General features: G+C 55.7%; 1 protein-coding gene across 7 annotated transcripts in view; it reads left to right on the top strand.

Moving 5' to 3' along the window:
- The first annotated feature begins 15960 nt into the window (after positions 1-15960).
- THEG (theg spermatid protein) overlaps positions 15961-16765 on the top strand; it is a 12910-nt gene continuing 12105 nt past the window's right edge. For all 7 annotated transcript variants that reach the window (XM_029917220.1, XM_029917221.1, XM_029917217.1 and 4 more), the window contains exon 1: positions 15961-16291. In XM_029917220.1, the coding sequence (XP_029773080.1) occupies positions 16005-16291 (287 nt within the window). In that variant the 5' untranslated portion in view covers positions 15961-16004. The remainder of the gene's footprint in view (positions 16292-16765) is intronic.

Here is a 16765-nt window from a genome sequence, read left to right as displayed (position 1 = left end):
CAGGAAGCCTTCCCCGTCCTCTCAGCTGGGGAAGGGAGCTTTTCTCAGTATGTCCTACATCCAACCTCGGCTCACACAGCATTGGGACAGGTTCATCTTGGTGAGTGGTGTCTGTGGGTCCAAAACCATGCTGGGCACCCAAGAGGTGCCTGCCTGGTGACTGCTGAATAACTGGAAAGCCACAGCCTGACCCCATGTCTGCACTCCTGCAGGGCTGCTGGGGAACCTGGGAGCCGGCAACAGAGGGTGAGCATTCCACCCACCCCTCACCCCACCTTTACTCTCACCCAAAGAACTGCTGATACCTTGGCCACCGGTTTTTTTTTTAGCTTGGGCTCCCCAGCCTCACCTCTCTGTGTTCTTCAGTGGAAGGGCTGAGTCGGTAAGAGATGTGGAGAACGCTTGTCCGTGAAGGCATGATAGGAGGTGGCCTGGGAGACACTCGGGGGGCCCCGTCACAGAATGCGGGGGCATCATGAGGGGGAGAGCAGGTCAGGCGCACGAGACCCCTCAGTCCCAGGGGGTTTAGGAACTTGGCCGACGTGGGCTCCATTTACTCCAGACTTGCTCCAGCTGACTTGCTTCGCTGACTTGTTGTGCTTCCTTCCCAACACCAGTTCTGGGGTGGGAGGTGGATGAGGCAAAGTCGGAAAGACAAGCCTTTCCTGGCGTTGCTGAGCCAAGCTCGGGGCCGGGGACCAGGACAGAATCGCTGCGAGCAGCCTAGGGGGCAGAGCTGGGAGGGAGGGACGTCTGAACCACAGTCCGGAAGATGCGTGGGTTCTAGGAGAACCCTCGGGAGCCCTGGGAGTGCTTTCCTGCCACCGCCACCTGGAGCAGCCAGTGTCCTCCATGTAGAGCTGGTGGGACTGGGCTGCCCCTCCAGGCTGGTGGGCTTTGGGAAGAGCAAACACATCCGAATGTTCAGTCCTTCTGCCTGAAGGGGGGGTTAACTGAGTTCACAAGGCCACCACGTCCCTGCCAGGGAGCTCCAGGTCCCACATGGAGAACCCAGGACCCAGACGGGAGGATCAGGATGTGGCCCTACTGTGTGCAGCTCCCGCACCCTGGGTATGCCTAGTTATTTGCTGTTTTTTCCCCCTCTGGCCTCCTCTGTGTGCACCCACTTCACAGCAGAGGAGACAAGGGAACAGAGGCAGCACAGAAAGGAGCTGGCTTTGAACCCATATGCGGTAGGACGGGACCATGATCAAGGATTGGGCTGGATCCCCCCAACTGCTGGCCTAGAGCTGGGGTCCACTAGGACCCCCACACCAGAGCTGGTTTTTTCTGGGATTCTTGAGGAGGCTGTGGGTCTCCTGTGCCCCACACAGGTCCCAGGACTGAGTTGTGTCCCCCCCACATGTCCCCCAGTTCAGAGCCCTGTCTCCTGGTCTGACCCCAGGCCTGGCTCCTTTCTCTCCTCTTACCCTCCTGGGGCCCAGACTGTCAGGCTCATCATGAAGTCACCAGGTGCCTCTGTGCAGAGTTGAGGTCCTGAGCAGCCCTCCCCTGGCTGCCAGCTAACAGACTAGCTGCATTGATGAGGCCTGGTCGGGCATGGGCATGGTCGGGCCCCAGGAGGTGTTCCCGGGGCAACCAGGCGCCTTCTTGCCTCTTCCCCATGAGCCACTGTGTGTGTGCGTGCGTGCGGAGTCTGTGTGTGCGTAGGCATCTGTGCACATGTTCGCTGTGTGTGTGCAGGTGTGTGCTATGCGTGTGTGGGCGTCTGTGCACACGTTCACTGTGTGTGTGGGGTGGCCATGTAGGTTGTTTGCAGTTCTGTTTATGAACACAGGACACAGTGCAGGTGTAACTGCACAAGCACATGGATGTGTGTGTGTGTTAGCAGGTATGTGCTCCTGCATGGGCTCTGTGCATGCACATGTGTGCAAGCGTGCCTGTGTCGCTATGTAGTGAGTGTACATGTGCCTCAGGACATTCAAAAGGACGTGCCCAGAGAGGACCATCAGTTGGACAAGGCTTCTGCCTCCCATCCAAGTGCTGGCTCCTCGCTGGGAACACCCCGGGCCATGTGTTCTCACTCTGCCTTTAGGTATCAAGCCGCTTTCTCTTTCTCAGGCAGCCCGTCCCCAGTGAGGTCAGATCCCCCTTTATATCCTTGATTGTGTCATACATGCCTGTGATGGTGGTCTGATGGGACTGGTCTTGTTTGCACCCAGCGCTCAGCCCTGGGTGCAACTAGGGGAGGTGTGAGTCCTTTCTCCCTCCAGCCTGGCTGCCACACTGAGTGGCCCTACACCCAGGAGAGCCACGGACACCCAGGGCTGCCACTCGCAGGGGGCAGATCACAAAATGGTGCCCCTAGGCGTGCCTGGGTGGCTGAGTCGGTTAAGCGTCCAGCTTTGGCTCAGGTCATGATCTCATGGTTCGTGGGTTTGAGCCCCGCATTGGGTTCTGTGCTGACTGCTAGCTCAGAGTCTGGAGCCTGCTTCGGATTCTGTGTCTCCCTCTCTCTCTGACCCTCCCCTGCTCTCTTTGTCTCTCTCTGTCTCTCAAAAATAAATAAAAAGCATTAAAAAAAATTAAACAAAACAAAACAAAATGGTGCCCCTGTCTCTGACTGGAGCTGGTACCGTTGGCAACAGAGCCCAGAGATGAGGAGTCAGATGCCTGGTGACCGTTTGGGTACCTGGATCTGACTATGCCTGAAGTCCTAACTACATACCATTTCCGTTGAGAGGCCAATAAAGTTCCTTCTTTCTTTAAACTAGCTTGATATTTATTTACTTGTTAGTTTGTTTTCCCATTTGTAGTGAAAGAACACCAATACAGCAAGTCTTTAGTGTGGTGAAGTAGAAACAGCACTGACCAGAGGTGTCCTAGTCCAACATGGGAAAGAAGGCAGGCAGCCCGGGAAGGCCTGGGATCTGCACGTCCCACTGCATTGGGAAAGGTGGCATTAACCAAGGAGGGCTTGGCAGAAGGGGCAGAATCTGAAACAGGAGACGGTCACTGGGGCAGCAGGGACCTTCCAGAGGTGGAGGGAAGGGGCCTGGGTATGGGGTCCACCATAGGTCCCCACCCCACCCCAGGCTGCCCCCTGCCTTCACCGGCTACCTCTGCTCCGAAACCTTCCATGGCTGCGCATGGCCCCCTCTCCTGGCCTTGGAGACCCACCCTGTGCCCATACCCGCACTGCGGCCCCGCACCAGGCTGTGAACCCGTGCTCTGCGTGTGCTGCCGGCCTCCCACCTCCCCGACACCGCGCTTTTCTGCGCCTGGAGATCCGAACCCTGATCAAGGAGGAGCTTAAGGGGACCGCTCCACTCCGATTTTCCTCCAGGCAGGCAGTGTGGCCTCGGGCGAGTCACGTGGCTCGTGGCACATCTGGGTCTCCGACTCAGCCCAACGCTTGGGCTGTGATGAGGCCCCGGCGCCTTTGTGGGCAGGGCTTGATGCAAAGCGCGCTCCGCGGAAGCAGGCACAATTTTGCGATGATTAATTAATATAATCACATTAGGGTGATAATTATAGGCTACCTTCAGACCCACCGAGGCCAGGCACTCCCTTGGCCTCCCGGGGAGGGGCCTCCCTCCCTCCAGCTGCCCTCCCTCCCGGGTTGGATTTAATTAAGCTTTTCCTTTTCTCCTCTGCTTCTCCGCAGCGGGGAGGCAGGGGCTGCCAGCGGAGAAAAAGACTTCAATAAACAGGGTCCGCGTTTGCACGCCCCCCTCCCCAAGCTGCGGCTCCCCTGCCCCGCTCCCGCTCCGGCCTCTGCCTCCGGGAGGGCCCGCAGGGGCTGCTTCCCCCCTTCCCATACCGGTCCGTTGGAGACGTGCCGCTCCTCCAGGGATTCGAATGTATGAGTACCGCGCAGGGGCCATCTATTAAGCTGGTAATGGGTGAGAAGGATGGCCTATTGAATCCTTACGGAGAGTCTGCTGACCCTACTCACACATGGGGAAACTGAGGCACAGGGAGGTCAACCCAGATGGCAGGTGTCAGGAAGGCAATTCCAACCAGGGCTGGGTGCAGACCCCAGGCCTTTCGCCTCAGGTATGCTGCCTTTCCACATCCTCTCAGGCTCCTTCTCAGGAGGCAGGACCCCCCCCAGGACACTCCCTTCCTGCCTGGAAGGCCCGAATTTCCACAAGTCAGCCCTTCTCTGTGATTCAGTTTCCTCCAAGTACTCTGTGCTCCGCCCTGTGCTGTGGGGGCTGGGGGAATGGTGTGAGCCCAAACCTGGGTCGGGTAAGAGCCGCTGCTGGGCAGGGCATTAGAGCTTGCCCAGAAGGCGCTGGGAGGGATCTGTGGCAGAGCTGATTCCTGTGGTTTATTCATTTTTTTTATCTTTTTATTTATTTTTGAAACACAGAGAAAGACAGCGCGAGCAAGGGAGGGTAAGAGAGAGAGGGAGATACAAAATCTGAAGACAGGCTCCAGGCTCTGAGCTAGCTGTCAGCACAGAGTCTGATGTAGGGCTCAAACCCACGAACTGTGAGATCATGACCTGAGCTGAAGTTGGACGCTCAACCAACTGAGCCCCCCAGGCGCCCCCCGATGCCTGTGGTGTAAAGTAGGGCCTGGGGTTCCTGAATCCGAGTGGCAAGATGTGGCAGGAGGCCAGCCTGGGTGTTTCTGTGGACTTCACCCGTGTGCATCTCCCTTGGTCCTGTTCGCCGGTATAGGCTTTCCCTGTGTGTTGGGTGGGTTCTGTGACTCCCTTCTAGAGAATCACCAAACCTGAGAGTTTGCAGTGGGTGTGTCGGGAGTAGAGACTGCCCTCCTGCTCACTGCCCTCCAGCTCAGCGGCTGCCTCCGCTGCCTCGGGGCACTGTCTGCGCCAGCCCTTGGCCCTGGGAGCTCAGGTTGCCGTGGTGACACATTAATTTCCCCTCCCCCCACTCCTCCCCACTCCCTGCCAGCCACTGGCTGGCTCTTGGGCTCCTCTCCCTGTTCCCTCCCAGGTCCCTGAGTCCCTGCATAAGGCCACCCTTTGGTCCCCAACTGTACTTCAGCTCCCCCAGCCAAGCCACAGAGCCTCCTCTTTATTCCTGGAAGTCAGAGAGGCCACGCAAATCGTGGATGGCAGCCCTGGCTCCCTAAAAATCTCCCCAGAGGGCTCTGGGCAACACTCTCTGTCCTGCCCTCAGTTTCCCGATGTGTACAGTAAGGTACTAAACTTGCTGTCAGCTCTAGGGTGGGGCAGTGGCAAAGTCAAACTTGCAAAACATTCACAACATATGCAGTGACCACGTAACGTATGTCATAGAGTTATCCGAGAGCAAAGCTGCTTCAAAGGAGACTCAAATTTTACAAATTCCTGGTTCAAGGTGAAGCAAAACTAGTCAACGCCTTCCATGGCGACATAGGATGGCTTTGGGGCTAGAGTTCATCCATTTGCAGCTCGTGAGTCCTCAGGTGGGCAAGCGACCCCACAAGCTGAAGTGTCAGTGAGAGTGCATGAGAAAGTACCTGCCCCTGGGCTTGGGGGGGTGGGGGAGGGCCTGCCTCCCCTGGGGCCCTGCACAGCCTCCTCCCTGTCTCCCCCTCCCCATCGCTCATTCTGTTCCAACCAACACGGACCTCCTGGTCATTCCTGCCCCGTGCCGGCCTCCTTCGGGGCTTCTGCGGCTGCGCCGCCCTCTGCCTGCCTGCCTGGTGTGCTCTCTCTCCAGATCTCCACCGGACCCTCACAGAGGAAAGGCTTTCCCTGGCCATCCAGCCAAAATGCTGCTCCCACTCTCCCCCTGCTCTTCTTCATTTTCTCTCAGCAATCTGGGCCGGCCAGGACTGCCTCCTTGCTGGCTTTCCAGGCCTAGACCAGTGCTTGGCTCACAGTAGGTGCTCAATAAAATTTGCAGCGTGAATGAGCCATGGAATAGTCACCAAGACTCTAAGATGCTGCCTTCTTCTGAGAAGTCAGCCAGGTGGGGTGCAGGGGTCAGGCCTCCTTCCACCTTCAGTGGCGACAGCAGCCCCCCACTCCCATGCACACGCCGGCTCTCTCTAGCTGACTGGGAAGGGCTGTTATACCACGCGCTCAGTGCCTCCGGTTATTTAATCGCACAGTAATAAGGGCAGGCTCATGGGTGAACAAGGGCACACACAGAGGGCTGTGGGGGCCGGCCTGGTCCAGTGCCCCGTCACGTGCCCACCCTGCGCACACGCCTTTTGCAAGCCAGGGAAGCTTCTCATGCATGTGTTCTCTCATGCGGAGCCTGGAGGCGGGAGTTCAGGTGTGTGCTTGGTACATGTCTACCCTCACGCAGGGTGGTGGGCCAGCCCTGCAAAGTCACAGCCGCCTGTGTCATGGGGTCCCCTTTATCCTCTCTTCAGCCCCCTCACCCCAGTCTGGCCTCACTGTTCCTCTGTGCTCCAATACCTCCCCTCTGGGCCTTGACTTCGGCTGTGCCCCTGCTGGTGCGCCATGCCCTCATGTCCCCACTTCCTTCACCTCCTTCAAAGTGCCCTTCCTGGTAAAGCCTCCCATGGCCCCCTTGCATCTCTGCTGGCTTTCTGAGCTCCTAATGCTGCAACTCACTTCCCTTGAGTGTGACAATCTCCTAAGAGGTCAGCTCCAGGAGGGCAGAGATTTTTGTCAGTTTTGCTCATGGTCCAATCCCCACTCTTGCCACGGTGTGCACTGAGTAGGTGCCCAATGTATGCATAAGGTGGATGTGAGTATTTATGTCTGGATCTGGATCCAGTGCTCCCCAATGGGCTGAGTGGGACTGAGGAAGGTAAGGAGTCCCCACCCCCACCTCCTTGCCTGAGGTGCCCTCTGCAGTTGTCCTCGGGGCCGCTGTGCCAACCGCCACACACTGGGCAGCTTCAACAGCAGAGACACATTCTCTCATAGCTCTGGAGGCCAGAATTCCAAAATCTAGGTGTTGCCAGGGGCTGGCATTTTTGGGGGTCCCAGGGGGTGAATCTGTTCCAAGCCCCTGTCCCAGATGCTGGTGGTCCCTGCAGCTCCTGGCGCCCTCGGATTGCACACACATTCCTCTTGTCTCCGCCCTGTCCTCCTTGGCCTTTTCCTCTGTCTGTGTCCTCATTCTCTCTTCTTATCACTTATCCACCAGTCACTGGATTTAGGCCCACTCACTCCAGTATGACCTTGTCTTATTTCAAGTTCATTTCCCAACTCCCTGTTTTCAAAGAAGGTCTTAGTCACAGGCTCTGGGAGTTGGGACTCAAGTGTGTGGGGGCCACACAGCCCAACCCGCAATAGTCTTCTTGTCCTCAGCTGCTGGTTAATCCAGAATCTGGCCCTGTCAAGCCAAGTCTCTTGGAGGGTCCAGCACTCTGCACTTTGGATATTGTTTTCATGACTTTTAATTTTGCTGTAATTTCTAATTGGCAGAAAATTTCAAAGTTAATACCAGAAACTCCCATAGACTTTGTTCAGAGTCACCAGTTGTTGCATTTCGTCCTGTTTTGTCGCGTTCTGTGTCTACATCTCTGTTATGTTAGCACCTACGTACACTGAACTGCACGTCCATGAACCACGTAAGACCGGAGGTGTAACGCCCCTTTGCCCATAACACATCACCGCATATTTTCTAAAAACCCAGAATTCTCTTTTATAACCCACCAAGGTTATCACAATTGGGAACTTTCACATCAATACAGTACTCATATCTAACACACTGTCCGTATTCAAATGTCACCAGCTGCTCCGATGATGTCCCACTGAGGGGCCTTGGTAACAAGCATGTTGCCATGGCAACAGATTCTGGCAGCCGGGTCAGCAAGCAACAGCTCAGAGGAGCCTGGGCTGTGCGTCCTGAGGAGCATCCTGAGGAGCGGCCTGAGGAAGGAGGGCCCAGGGAGGGCAGGAGAGGACCCCCTACCACGCATGGAGATGGTCCTTGACCTGGGTCAGGGTTAATGGAGCCTTGGGGACCACACAGAGTGAGGTTCCTCCTGGTCTTCTCAGATCACTGGTGTGGAGGGGGTTTTGGGACTTGAGCATGTCTTTCTGGGGGACATGATTCAAACCAGTACCAGTCGAGTCCAAATTCCTGAGGCCGCAGGGCTTAGATATTAGCCAAGACCTGGCTGGGCAAGGTGGTGGATGTCTTGTCTTCCGTGAAGACCATTCCATGGAGGGTGTCCATCTGCAAGCCGTCCCCTGCCTTGCGAGTCTCCGTTATCGCTCCACGCCCAGGATGCTGCCTCCTCTTGGTCCAGCCTCTCATGCATGCTGCCTGTCGTCCCCCTTCCTTGTGGACAGAGGCTGGCTAGTGTTTTGGTGTCCACTTGCCGTTGTGTGACTCAGAGAAGCCCATTCTATCTGGTGCTGGCATAAATCTTCATTGGTGTCCTACTTCTTTGCTGGGGCCTGGTTTATGGGCATGTAACCCCTTCCTGGCCAGTGAGATGCGGGAGAGCTCCTGGAAGCCGTGCTGCTCTCTGCTTGTGTCCCTTCAGCAAAGTGAGCTGATTCCTCATGCTGCCAACGCTTGAGCTCTTTCACCTCCTGCTTTCACTTATCAAGACCCTTATGATTACATTGAGCCCACCCGGATAATCCGGGATAATCTCCCCACCCCAAGGTCAGCTGATCACAGCCCTGATCCCATCTGCAACCTTGATCCCCCATGTCACACAACATAATATATTCACAGGTGCTGGGGATTTGGAAGAGAACACCTTGGGGCTGTTGTTCGCCTGGCCGCAGAAAGGTTCCTTGCTGCCCCGTGCCTGCCCTGTGCCTGCCCGGTGCCTTTTCCGGTGCTTGCCCGGTGCCTGCCTGTGGCAGCTTCATGATAAGATGTCTGGACTGGCTGCAGCCATGCTAGTGCCCATGTGAGGATGGATACAGTGCAAAGTAGTAGAACCCAGAGGATCACAGAGCAGCAGAGCAGAGAGGAGTCCACGAGATTCTGAGTGAGGAGGCTTGCTGGGAAGCGTCTGGGAGCCATTTTTGGGGAGAGATAATATGTTGCCTTATTGCTTAAGCCCATTTGAGGCAGGATTTTCTGTTGCTGGCTGCTGAAGGCATCCGCAAAGGAGAATGCTACCTGCCCCTTAAATGCTCTTGAAATAGAATCTCTAGCTCTGTGAGTGAGTGAGTGAGTGAGTGAGTGTGTGTGTGTGTGTGTGTGTGTGTGTGTGTGAGAAGACTACATTTCCCAGGCTCCCTTGCAAGTAAGTGTAGCTGTGTGTCCAAGGTCCAGCCAACGGGATATGAACAAGAGTGGGTGTGCCTTTGCAGGACCTGGAAGCCACCCCAGGTCCTACCGTGAGTGGAATGGGTGTTCCGTCGGTGGAACCCTGCCCCGCAACGCGAGCACAGAGCAGTCTCATGAACGCCATGCTGAGCTTCACGGGCCAGACACAGATGGACCCGAACACCGAAGGGCTCCCCCGATGAAGAAAAGTAGTGTGTGAGGATAGAAGGCAGGTCAGTGGTCATTCTCGTGAAGGAAGGGAGCGGAGGTAGAAGGGTCTGGAGGCTTTGGGAGCTCTGTTGTGAAGTCCGTCAGGCTGTGTATGAGGATAGATGCTATTCAAGCCTGAAAAGTGAAGCGCAGGACCCAGGGCCGGGGGCACAGCCTCCTCTCCCCTCGTTCTTGAGCTGTGATGCACAGACCCAGACTTGTGAGAGAGAAAGAGTCTCCCATTTCAACAAGCCATGGACCTGTTGTGTCATTGTCAGCTGTGAAACCACGTTGCATCTGTGACAACAGACAGACTGTCCTCACTGGGGTCAGAGACATCAAACCCAAGATAAGCATCTTCTTCAGGGTCAAAGCTTGTTAAACGTGAGTGAAGGATGCTTTTCTATTTCAGATGAGAGCAGAGAGCATGAACTTCACCTTCTGGCCAGATTCACTGCACCAGGTCTCACCTACATATCAGTCCTCACGTGAGGGGCATGGGGCCATGTCGTGGTCATATCTGGGGTCACATCTGGGGTGCTCCTGGTACCAGGTAGGTGGGGCCAGGGATGCTGTGCAGCCCCCACAGTGCCCAGGACTCCCCCACCCCCTGGAGAACAACCCAAATGTCCAGTGCCGAAATGGAGAAACCCTGTTACACCTTAATGAGACGTGCAACACGGCCTCCTCCAGGGCCCCTCAGATAAGCAAGTCCCAGCCGACCCCAGTCTCCTCCTGAGGGCACCACCTCGGTGGAGGGTGGGTGGGTAGGGCTCATGGGCTACCTTTCCCAGGACCCCAGTGTGGACTCGCTGCCCGCTCACTTACCCCTCCCATTTGGGGAGGACTTCAGTTAGTCTTCGGTGAGGGTGGAGTAAGGAAGCTTTGCTCATCATATGTGTCTGCTCCTTGCATCTTCCGGACCGGACAGCTCTCTGCAGCTCAGAAGTGGGGGTTGTGAGGGTCAGAAGCCTGTGTCTGTCTCCCCTGGAACACGCCTTCCGCGATGCGATGGATACTTCATGGTCCAACCGCTCAGAGGGAGGAAGGGCACTGCACTCCTGGGCTTCGCTACAAAACCTGTGTGGCTGTCAAAGCCAGTCATGGGGCAGAGAAAAAGAGCCTGCATCAGAGGAAGACCTCCAAAGTCATGTGACAAAAGGCATGGGTAGAGGGCGGGTGAAGTACCAGGGCCCTCGTATAATTGATTTCCCATAGTCACAAAGTTTTGGAAAATATGGCATCATGGGGGACAAGTTTAATAATAATATTATTATTATTTTAAGTAGGTTTCATGCTCAGTGTGAAGCCCAGCACGGGGCCTGAACTCGTGACCCTGAGAGATGGATACCTGAGCTGAGACCAAGATTCAGACACGCTCACCGCTCACCGACTGAGCCACCCAGGCACCCCTAACTATTGTAACAAAACAAGACCCTCCCACCATCAGAGGGTTTAGGATTTCAGTATCGCTGAGGGTCCCTTGAACAGGGCAGAGCCCGTGAGGCGGAGTGCCGGTGCGTGCCGGTCACTGGCCCATCCACACTCTGCCCCCTCCCCCCACCGCCTGCCTTGCTCGGTGCTGTGGACAAAATTCAACACCTTGGAGAACCCCCTGCCCTGTCACTTCCACCAGTGGGAGATCTGGTGGAACCCTAGAGGAGAAGGGAGAAGTGGGGTGTCTGTCCCTCTCCCTTTCTTCTGACTTTAGGTAGTGTCACCTCTGTGGCTCCAGCTCTCTGGATAGGCCCGCCGAGGTCCCGGCTTCCATCAGGTGGCCTCTGCTCCAGTCTCTAACAGTGGTGGCAGTGGTGGCTCCTTGATGTGGCTCCTCTTTAAATCGTTACCTCATCCTCTGTGTGGCTTCTTGGATCTCTGGGAACAGACTCTCCCCTGGAGCCTTCCCTTCCCACACCCTGACTCTAGCCCAGTGAGAGTGAGTTAACTTCTGACCCCAGAACCATACGAGAATAAGTGTATGTTGTTTTAAACTACTGCCTTTGGAGCAATTTGTTATAGGAGCTGCGGGAGAGTCACAGATGCCAGGTTTTATGCGGAAAGGGGCCCCAGCAGCCCGCCCCCCCATACAGATTGTGCTCGAGCCATTCATACTGCCCCAAAGCCAGTGTTGGGAACTGCCACTGGGAAGCCCATAGTCTGGGGACAGATGTTCCCACAGAGCAGGAGGAATTTTGGGATAGGGGCCTGGAGGGTCAGCTGGAGGACGGCACACAGCTTTTGTGTCCCTATCACTCTTGAGTCGCTGTCATAACTTTGGCCAACCCGCCTGTACTCTTATGGCCAGATGAGTTTCTTTAAGTCAGCACCTTGACCCGTTTGTGTTACCTAAGTAAATCTGTACAAAAAGAGTGTATCATCCCTGTAAATGGGAAACCAGCACAGCTTTCCTTAAAAATAAAGAAGTTGTAAAGGTGGTGGATGAAAGTTTGATGAGAGGAAACAGTATTTGCATGGTCTTAGAGCATTTCTCAAAAGATTAGTTATTAATTTCAAGGGGAAGACATGGCACTTTACTGCGGAGAAACCTGGACAGACCACCTGAGTCACAGGACGGAGGCTGGCATCAGCAGCAATGAGCTCTGGCCACTCCACATGCCTTTGGACAGCACCTGCTTAAGAATTCTCCCCAAAATGCACATGTCCTCACTGATCCTGAGAATGCATTAGAGAAATCCAGACACTGTAACCTAACTTGCCAAAACTTTCAAAAATTGTTTAGGTCATGAAAGAGAGTGAAGAATTGTCCTGGAGGATGCGGTACCAAAGAGGCTCATAAATGTGATGCCTCACTTTGACTGACTCTGGAGCTAGGGCAAAAAATAGTGGAAAAGGACATTTTCAGGACTGTCTGTGAACTTTGGGTAAGAATTCTAGATGAGCTGACAGTGTTGGATTAATGCTATATTTTACCCAGATTTTGAGAGCCATGCTGTGGTTATGTAAGAGAACATCCTCCTTCTTAGAAAAACATGCTGAGTCTTCAGGGGAAAAGGGGCGTGATGCTTACAACTGTCTTCAAATGTTCAGGGAAAAAAAATGACAGAGCATGACAAAGCAATGTGTCAGTCTGTTAACAGTCAGTGAGTCTGGGTGAAAAGTCCATGGTGGTTCTCAGGAAACTCTTGCAACTTTTCTAGAAAGTTATTCTGAAACCAACCACAGAACAAAATCAGAAGCAAGGTATGTAAACAAACAGCAGTAAGAACAAAATAAGGTTCTTAAATTCCAGCTTTTATTACCTCACCCCCCCCCCCCCCCCCCCCCGAGATGGGTCTGCTCTCTTTTGGTTAAAAAGGATGAACAAAACTGAGGAAGTCCAACTTTGGTTAGCTGCAAGCTGATTTTCCTCCAGAAGGACTGTAATTCAGGGAAAAGGGGAGTGATCTATCACCACCTTATATGATGGTACCGAACTCTGGGCCTGTATCCCAGTTACAGGCCCCTTGAAGATACCAGCCTGTGTCCCTCTGCAGAAGGTGGGAGCCACAGAAGGTTCCCGTGTGAGGGAAGAGCGTAGTTGTGGCTGGTCTTTAAGGAGATTACTTTAGCCTGAGGAAGTTCTAGGTTCCTATCACTACTGAATTTTGCAAATGTGGTCCTAGCTGGGGGCACCACCTGAGACAGCCTAGCGCCAAAAGCTGTGTGTCAGAGTCCGGTGCAGACTTGCGCAACGGCTTTGCCTCCCTGAGTAAGTTTCCTCCCGGATGTAAGGGTGATTGATGGGCGCTGAAGACTGGGGCGGGGCCTCGAGTGGTGCCGGTGCAGAGGCCCCCCCCCCCCCCCCCCCCCCCCCCCCCCCCCCCCCCCCCCCCGGCCCCAACCGCCCGGCTCCCTGGGAGCCCGACATGCCCTTGAGAGGGGCGACCTCTGGTGGCCACGCAGTGTCACTGCCGCGTCTCCCTGAGGAAGGGCGGCCGCGCCCCCGCGCGCCCCCCTCACCTCGGGGTCCAGGCAGGGTCCGGACCGGGCTCTGGCCTGCTTTGTGCCCCCGCAGGCGCGGCGGGTTCTCATTCTGAAGTGAGTAGCTGTATGGGCTGTCTTCTCTCTGCAGGCCCTGCTCAGTTCGAAGTTATTTAAAAGTAGGTGGTGGGAGTTTTAGGGAACAGTGGCGATTGTCCCTCCGCCCCTTCATTTCTTTCCTCCTTCCTCGTTCCCCCGCCCTCTCCTGTGTTCGGAATCCGAGTAGGTGTCCTGTGTCCTTCCTAAGATGCCATCGCTGCTAGTCCGTGCGTGACCCTGTCTTATGTCTCACTTCTTGTTTGGCTGCCTGCTGGGGCGCTCACTGCTTCCTCACATGAAGATCACCCATGAGCTCATTTAAAAACCCCAGAGTAGGAAAGGAGTCAGCCACCTGCCCCCTACGGTCCCCACTGTCACTGCCAGCCCGGATCCTCCGGACCATCCCCGCCAGGCCGCCTCGTGGGTGCACAGGTGGCTGCAGGCTCGCTCTTTCCCCTCTGCCTGTGATGCCTGTCTGGGACGCGGCAGTGCTCTCCGCCTGGGAGTGCTCCTGCACGGTCCTCCTCTGCTTCCTGGGCAGCCCTCCACTTCTCCGCATCCTGAGTGCCGGACCTGGTCAGCTCTCCCGCCGTCCAGGTCGGGGGTGGGGCGGGGGGAGACCCCTGAGGGTGTCACCCACATGCAACTTCATGACTTGATGCCAAATCGTTCTCCAAAGTTAGGCCAAATCACTGTGCATAAAAGAAGTCATTCTCTTCAACATCTTACCGGTCAGTCTTAAGTTTTGCCAATTGAATGGATGTAAAATGTAATCTTATTAGTTCTCCTTTCATTTCCCTGATTATTTGTGACACCGAGTGTCATCTGTTCATGTTTCCTGTGAAATGTCTCTTCATGTCTTCTTCCTATTTTTCACTTGATTTACGATTTTTCTTATTGACATTCGAATCCTGAAGTCATTTAGAGTTGATACTTGTGTGTGGTGTGAGGTGTGGCAGGAAAAACAGTAGCCTCAAAGATGTCCGTACCCTCATCCCTGGAAGCTGGGAGCAAAAGGGAGTGCACTGATGTGATGAAAGCTACAGACCTCGAGGTGGGCACCCTGCGCTGGGTTATCCAGGTGGGCCTTATTTAATCACGTGGGTCCTTAGCAACTGAGGCCCTTTCTCGGCTGAGACCAGAGACATGAGAAGAAGCAGGAGAGGGACAGGCCTTGCTGGCTGGCCAGAGAGGGAGGAAGGGCCCCGGGCCAGTGCTGCAGTGTCTCTGGAAGCTGGGACTGCCTTCGGATGACAGCCATGTAGGGACCTCAGGCCTACAGCCATAAAGAGCAGGGAATGGACCCTCCTTGGCAGGCTCCAGAAGGAGTCAGCCCTGCTGACCTCTTGATCTGAGCCCCGTGGGGCCCACTGTGGACCCTCCAGAATAGGACTCCATCCACCACAGGAAAGTCCCGGCCTCCCCCACTGCCCCTCATACCTCTGTCTCTTCTCTGTGTCATATGCATCCCCCTCTCCAAAAAAGAAGAATAAGTTTTGTTATTTAAAATTTTTTTTAATGTTTGTTTAATTTTGATACTTGTGTGTGGTGTGAGGTGTGGAGCACAAGCAGGGGAGAAGAGAGATAGGAAGACACAGAATCTGAAGTAGCATCAGGCTCTGAACCATCAGCAGAGACCCCAATGCAGGGCTTGAACTCAAGAAATGCAAGATCATGACCTGAGGCGAAGTCATATGCTTAACCCACTGAGCCACCCAGGCGCTCCACACTGGACTTATATCTTATCCAATGAGCAGGAAGCAGCCAAGCAAAGAAAGAGAAAGCCATGCTGGGCAGGAGCCGTGGCAGGGCAGTTGCTTGGGTGGCCTGCAAATAATTCTCCCAAGCTGGAGATCGGGTGCGTGAGAATACTTCCATCGTCACAACAGCCACTTTGCTCTGATGGGTGAGAAAGCCTATTTGGAACAACAGCTGTAGCTGAAGTTAGTTCTCGAAATGCTGGGGCTCGAAGAATGTGTATCAGTTAGGGTGCTTTTGGCTGCAAGGACCAGGAAGCCCAGCTACAACTCAAAGCTAAGAGAACTGACTGTCAGGTGACAGGAAGCCTAGACGCCCAGCCGCCTCCGGGCTTGCCAGGTTCCGAGGCTCAGCACCACCGCCAAGGCCTACCTTGCAGCTCACTGTCCTTGGACGAACAGGCCTCACCGTCACAGGACGAGTGACACACACATAGTCCCCAAAACAGTCAAGTAGAAGAGATGGGATCTTTTCCTCACGTGTCCTTTCAAGAGAGAGGAAACCACTCCTAGAAGCCCCTTGCAGATCCCCCCTCAGGTCTCATTCCTAAACCAACCATGGGAAGGCACAGCCACCAGCACTGGCTCCTTGAACTGAGCACAAATGGGACCTCTGACTAAGAGGAAATGTAGGCTGGGGTCAGGTACTACTCCTGGTTCGACCAGGAAGAGACAGGGAGGAGCTAAGTCCAGGGGTAAGCCTGCCCCCTCCACAACCTCGTGGGAGAGCCCCCGGGGGAGGGGCAGACTTGTTGGGAATGGAACGTGGACCCTGAGAACGTGGGCAGGCCATTCTCCTGTTGCCGGGTGACCCCAACCACAGACACACTTGAGTACTGGGGGGCGAGGCTGTAGGACTGGGGAGGGCCGGCGCATGGAGGACCACCGGCAGAGTCTGTTCCACAGCCACCGCAGCTCGGGGGCCCAAGGCAGGCCAGACTGGGGACAGGCCAGGGACGCCGTGGGGGTGCAGGGCGCAGTGACCAAGGACACCGCACACCTGGATGAGGACGAACTGAGATTTGAAGACCAAGAAGAGGAGACCCTCCCAGAGGAGGTGACCGGGGAAGAACTGCCTGGCCCCGGGGCCCCCGAGGAGGCCCTTGAGCAGCTGGAGAGGGTTCTGGAGAAAAATGCGGAGGAGGGCATCCCTGAGATGAGGTGGGCACCGCGGAGTGGGGCTTGCGGCGGGGCAGGGACAATGGGGGGAACGCAGCGGCCCCACCCTGGTCCCATGTGCCCCTGCTGAGGCCTGGGGGTGGCCCGGGGGGCAGCCCCTCACTGGCCTCTGACGCAGAAGCCAGCAAACACAGCCCTGTCCAGTGGTGGGTGCGTTAGGGTTGGAACCCTTTGAAAAGTTGAGAAGTCAGGAATGGAGGCTCAGTCAGAGAGAAAAAGAAATGGGGAGAGTCTCCCCGCTCAGAAGCTGAAACCATTCCAAGTGCCCCAAGTTCCCGGAAGTGTTCGAGGCGCCCAGGTGCGCCGGCTCGGGTAAGGGGGTGCCTGGTGGGCGCGGCGCCTGCAGGGGCTGATTTCCGGCAGGGCGAGCAGCAGGCGCTCCTCCCGCCCGCGGGGCTCCGCGCCCCCGCCACCCCCGCCGCCCCGCACGGGCCCCGCCCCCGCTCTCAAGGAGCC

This window comes from Suricata suricatta, chromosome 12 (assembly GCF_006229205.1).
Source record: "Suricata suricatta isolate VVHF042 chromosome 12, meerkat_22Aug2017_6uvM2_HiC, whole genome shotgun sequence".
Lineage (NCBI taxonomy): Eukaryota > Metazoa > Chordata > Mammalia > Carnivora > Herpestidae > Suricata > Suricata suricatta.
The sequence above is the reverse complement of the archived record's forward strand: the minus strand, read 5'-3'. Positions and strand labels throughout refer to the sequence as shown.